General features: G+C 45.7%; 1 protein-coding gene across 1 annotated transcript; it reads left to right on the plus strand.

Annotated features, from left to right (window-relative positions):
- The first annotated feature begins 539 nt into the window (after nt 1-539).
- On the plus strand, nt 540-4292 carry KISS1R (KISS1 receptor). The gene is made up of 5 exons (XM_066635541.1): nt 540-786; nt 2445-2569; nt 2851-2986; nt 3289-3527; nt 3933-4292. The coding sequence occupies exons 1-5, from the start codon at nt 540-542 to the stop codon at nt 4290-4292; spliced, it is 1107 nt and encodes a 368-aa protein (XP_066491638.1).
- Nucleotides 4293-5968: the final 1676 nt, after the last annotated feature.

Consider the following 5968-nt stretch of genomic DNA (forward strand, 5'->3'; position numbering starts at 1 on the left):
TGAATCTGAGAGTTGTTAAGCCAGATTGACCCCACTGATAAACTCTTCTGATGCTGGCCCCAAGTCAGGATCATCTGCTCAAGAAATAATTCCCTCTGCAGAATTCCTGAATAACCATCTCTAAAGATTAGAAACCAGACTACTCCAGGAAGATAACTTGTGAGGCATCTAACATGGTCTAGCAACCACTAAGGCTGTTGGAGGACGGGACACAAGCTCAGCACCGCAGTGCTGCCTTTGAATTCCCTACAACTTTACTTGATCAGCTCCGCTAGACAAAAGGCCCTGCTTGGGCATACAAGCAACCAGCTGAGCATTGCATGCTGTTGGAGCAACACCTACCTTCAGGAGCTGTCCAAGGTACTGAAGCCTTCACTGCTGGACATCCGCATAAGCTCATCTTTTCCAGATCTTTGTTAAAACCTCACAAGCTCACAGCTTGAACATCACTGGTGGGCATTTGCAAGCTCAGCCCAAAGGAATTTGGGAACAAATAAAATTGAGGTGCAAGTGATTTGGTTAGGCAGACAAGTAGGACTATGCTAGAAGGGTCTGCCATCTCTGATTTCAATGAGTCGCTCTGGCTCCTCAATGGTTCAGCTTGTGCCAAAGGGCATTTGTGCATCAACATCTCAGAGCCCCAAGGCCCCCCACAACTGGTGGATGCCTGGCTGGTGCCCCTTTTCTTTGTTGTGCTGATGGTTGTGGGGTTAGCAGGTAATTCCTTGGTTATCTACGTCATCAGCAAACACAAGCAAATGAGGACTGTCACCAACTTCTACATTGGTAAGATGATCATGGGGCATTTTCTGGGGGAGGGTGGCTGAAGAAATCATTAAAAGGGGGCAGTCAAGAATCCACTGATGAGTGGCTGAATTAGATCCTTCCAGGCTAATGTAGCACTCCCCCCTGACCCACTATTGGACATGCCTTTCGTTAAAGAAACAGATATCAAGCAATGATAGATAGTAAAAGACAATACTTCTGAGCATATACAGAGTGTTTTTCCCTCAGTATTGAGCAGCTATACCCTGTATTTCCCATCTATTTTGATAGAAGGAGAATGGATTCCTTCCACAAGAAATAATAAAGCCCAGTCCCCCCAGGCCCCAGCACTTTTTAAAAAGAAATTTAGCACTACCTACACCTGCTTCTTCTGCAAACACTGATCCAAACAATGGATTTTAGAGTGGTCCTCTCCACCACCGGCTGAATTCAAACTCACAACAATATTGGTTCATTCAGATGGTTGAACATATGAAGCTGACTTCTATTGAGTCATTCCATTGGTCCATCTAGTTCAGTATTGGCAGCACTGACCAGCAGTATCTGTCCAGAGCTTCACATGGGGGTCCTTCCCAAGATTATATGCTGCCGGATCAAATCCAGGATCTTTTGGATGCAAAGCAGGTTGTCTACCACTAAAAACAACTCGTTCCCAAATTTTTCTCCAACCCAGATCAGGCTGTATTGAATGGATTGAATTTTTTTTTTCTGTATAGCATATAAAAGTCTATACCATAAGTATAGCGTATAGAAGAAGAGGGTTTTTTCGCTTACAGCATGCATTTGTTGGTGCTTCATGGTATAATCAGTAAGAATCAGTAGATACTTAGCATGCAGGCTAGTCAGAGGTAGAAGCAGATCAATGGTGAAGGGCACCCCAAATCTGTCACCCCCACATGCCCTGATTTGCTGCTGCTGAAGCAGCCTACTTCATGGCTGAGCCAGCCTTTGGTGGAATGTATCTTCTGCCAAAATTTCACCTCCAGTGAAACACATCTGCCCATTTTGATTGTGGGGTGGCAAAAAGGTGTAAAAGTATTCATGCATTTCGAACGTGGGCAGATTTAACTTTGGGGCATTTTTGTGTTGCCAACTCTTGATTGATGCCATATTGTCTTCCTGATCTCTGGTTGGATGGATCCCATAGCCAGCAAGAACATAAGGCTCCGAACCAGCTATTTGTACTTCTTTTAAAAAATTTGTCCTAAGCCAGTGTTTCTCAAACTGTGGGTCAGGACCTATGAGTGGGTCACGAATCAATTTCAGGTGGGTCCCCATTTGTTTCAATATTTTAATTTTAATATATTAGACTTGATGCTATCATGGTATGTGACTGCCTTTGGAGAAATGTTACAGATCTGTACTATTAACAGGCTATTACGTATATGCTTTTAACAATGATAGTAAAAGGAACTTACTCCTGAGTGAGTGTGGGTAGGATTGTAACCTAGGATTATTAAAAAATTTCCTGCTTGTTGATGTCACTTTCGGTCATGACATCACTTCCAGTGGGTCCTGATAGATTCTCATTCTAAAAAGTGGGTCCCGGTGCTAAAAGTGTGAGAACCACTGTTCTAAGCTGATTTGGGAAGGTGGGATGCAAGGATTCCAAAGAATCAAAGCAAATTCAGAAGCGGTTTCTGTTTTCTTCCCAACAGCCAACTTGGCCACTACTGACATCATCTTCTTGATCTGTTGCGTTCCATTCACCGCCACGCTCTATCCGCTTCCGGGCTGGATTTTTGGGGAGTTTATGTGTAAATTTGTCAACTATATCCAGCAGGTGAGGCTGTCTCTTCATGCACCAGTTCCACTGGAACTGAAGCTGTTGGCATAATGCACCTATAGGATTGCACCATGAGATAGGTAAATAGAACCTCTATTTACAGAAGCTGTCCGTCTATGTGTAGTGGATGCACCGTAACCAACAATGTGGTGAGCTATGAAAAGATGCAGGAATTGCATGTTTTTCCTTTAGAAAAGCTAACCCATTCAAAGAGGCACATTGGAGCCGGACTTCGATTGCTGCACTTCTAATGAATATCTCTTTGTTTTGCCTTGTAGGTCTCCGTTCAAGCCACATGCATCACCCTGACGGCCATGAGTGTGGACCGGTGGTATGTGACCGTGTTCCCACTTCGATCCCTGCGCCAGCGTACTCCTCGAGTCGCCGCTGCTGTCAGCATCAGCATCTGGATTGGTGAGCAGAGAGACAGCATCAAAACCTTGCCGTTCAGAATCTGGATTCCATAGATCTAACTGCTCTGACCTAATCCAGATTGGAGTAGTTGTACTGATTGAGTCTCATGAGGATTCTGTCCCCAGAACTCATGTGGATGGAAAAAACGCATTAAAGCAAATCCATTTAAAAAACAATGTCATCAGTTCTGCTTTGAAAACACAACTGAGAAATTCACATCTCCAAAACTGTAGAGGGAGAAATTTGGAGGGGAAGAATTTCAAGAGCATCCATATAAGTCCTGACTTCTGCTTGCCTTGCAGGTTCCTTCATCATCTCCACCCCAGTACTGGTATACAATCAGCTGACCGAAGGCTACTGGTTTGGTCCACAGACGTACTGCAGCGAGTCTTTCCCTTCCATTTTCCATGAGAGGGCCTTCATCCTTTATAACTTTTTGGTGGTGTACCTCCTCCCCCTCTTGACCATCCTGCTTTGCTACACAGCCATGCTGCATCAGATGGCACGTCCCACTGTGGAACCGGCTGACAACCATTACCAGGTAGGCATGCCACACATTGCATCTCTGATGCTTGGGCAGAGCCAAACTAGACATGACATGGGAAGCAGTGGGCTGGATGGCTTTAGAGACCCCTTCCAACAGTGTATGCTGCTCCTCCTTCCCCCTGCCATAGCCCCAATATACCACAAGGGGGCTCAGAATCATTGAGAAGCATTCCCTCCCTAGAGCCCAAGAAGTCACAGAGTGACTTGTCTCCATCTTGCTGACATCTAGATAGTGAGCTCCTCAGGGCAGAGACCTGTCATCTTTGTAAGGTGCCATGTACATAAATGATACTATATCAGAGTTTTAAATAGTCATCCCCAAAGGCAACTCTAGCAACAGCGGTTTACCAGGAATAGTTGGAGTACATGCAACAGCTCCCTCTTTGCTTCCCATTTCCAGGGGCAACAGCTAGCAGAACGGTCTGAAGTCACACGGGTCAAGATCTCCCACATGGTGACCACCATTGTGATCCTCTTCACCATCTGCTGGGGCCCCATGCAGTTCCTCATTCTTCTCCAGGCCTTCGTCCCAAGTATCCAGCGCAACTATTATACCTATAAAATCAAGATCTGGGCCCACTGCATGTCCTACACCAACTCCTTTGTCAACCCTGTGGTCTATGCTTTCATGGGTGCCAATTTCCGGAAGGCCTTCAAGAAAGTCTTCCCATTCTTTTTCAAGCCAAGAGTGGGCAGCTCTGATGTTGCTGGCCGTGCCAACATCAACACAGAGATGCAGTTCATTTCGTCAGGGATGTAGCCCCAAGAAGCTTCTTTCCCAAAATGTGACCAGCTTTCAGTTGTTCCTCTCCTGCTGGAGGAGGGTGGCGCAATGGTCTTTCAACATTCATTAATGGCCCACTTGTAGCAAGGGCCTGCGCCAGCAGAATGTTTATTCCACCAGTACTTGCTGTCACAAAAGTGCTATAAAACACTTGCAACAGCACATGGCCCAGATGCACTGGCAGGAAGGCCTGAGGCCTCCTGTTGGAGCTGGCAATAGTCAGGAGGCCTACCAGAGCAAGTATGCCAAGTGCAGGGGTGGGGGAAGGGTGGGGAGGGATTGAATAGGATAGAGGGTGGAATAGGGTAGCAACAGGGGGCAGGGAAGTTGGCATATTGGGCCTGGAATTGAGCCAGCATGCACAATATCCAAACCCCCATCCCAGGCCTGATCTACCTGCAGGGATCAATGCGAACTTGCACCAGTGATATCACTGGCACAGGTCTGAATTGGTCCATTGTGGCTACTGGGGCTTACCCCATGGTAAGAGAACAAATGTCCCCTTACTTTGACGAGATCTCCAGCAGCCAAAAATCCCCTGTGAGATGCAATGTAGCTTATGCCGGCTCCCCTGCATTGCTGTGCAGGGATTAACATTGTATTGGGCTGTAAGTGTGAGCACACACAGAATGTCAGGGGGAGAGAAACAATGTTGATGGGATGGGTTTTTCCTTTGCTGTGTGCAGCTTGGCTCACTCACTTGAGTTGCCTCATTTTTGGCCTAATGTCTGCTCTGTGCTAATGGCAGGGACTGTGTCTGTCCTTGGCTTGCAACTAGGTTTACAAAGAATGCCTTGAAGAGAGAACAGGTGGCCAGTGGTGGCCTATGGGTTATTTGGTGGTGGTGGTGGTGGTAGCAGTAGTAGTAGTAGTAGAATTCAAACCATCTTTTAGCTGCCTTTCTAGCACTGAAGCCAGCCACACAACAACAGTGAAACCAGACTTTGCATATTTGTCTGTTAGGAGATTCCAGGTCTGTGCAACCACATCTTTCCTGACTGCAGAATGGAGCAGGAAAAGGGTATGAAGTCTCTGCAGAAAATGTGGGATAAAAATGTGATAGATTCATTGCGTCAATGTTTACATTTTCTGCAATGTCTGCCTATTGTTCAGCTTGTTAAACAGGCCACAGCTTTGCCCATCTCTGCATTTCCACACTAGTAATGGCACAGTCTGTAGAATTTCTCCCTGTCATGATTTCCATTTTTTAAGGCATGGGGAAGCTGGATGTCAAGAGTAAATTAGCAAGCTTGAGGCTTCCCAAACATTCCTCAGCACCCACCATAACCAAGAGACATGTTCTGTCATGATGTTCTTCTCCACTAGATGTCACTATTTCCAAAGCAAATTAAAAATTCAGGTTTGAAACACATTAACTGGAGAAGTTTTGAGTTTTTTAGGGGGGATTCACTAACAGGCAGTATAGTAAATGAGGTCTCACAGGTGGGAGAAGGACTTGTAGGCAGAGGGGAGGAACGGTACTGGTACCAGGATGTACCCAATATTTAACCAATAACCCTAATTCCTATCAGTCGGAAAAAAGAAAGGAATCGTAATCAACCAAGTTTCTACTGATTAATTATATTAAATTTGCATATGATTAAAGCCCACATCCCTTTTTCTTAGTCCTGCTGCTGCTCATCAATTTCCCT

This window comes from Tiliqua scincoides, chromosome 8 (assembly GCF_035046505.1).
Source record: "Tiliqua scincoides isolate rTilSci1 chromosome 8, rTilSci1.hap2, whole genome shotgun sequence".
Classification (NCBI taxonomy): Eukaryota; Metazoa; Chordata; class Lepidosauria; order Squamata; family Scincidae; genus Tiliqua; species Tiliqua scincoides.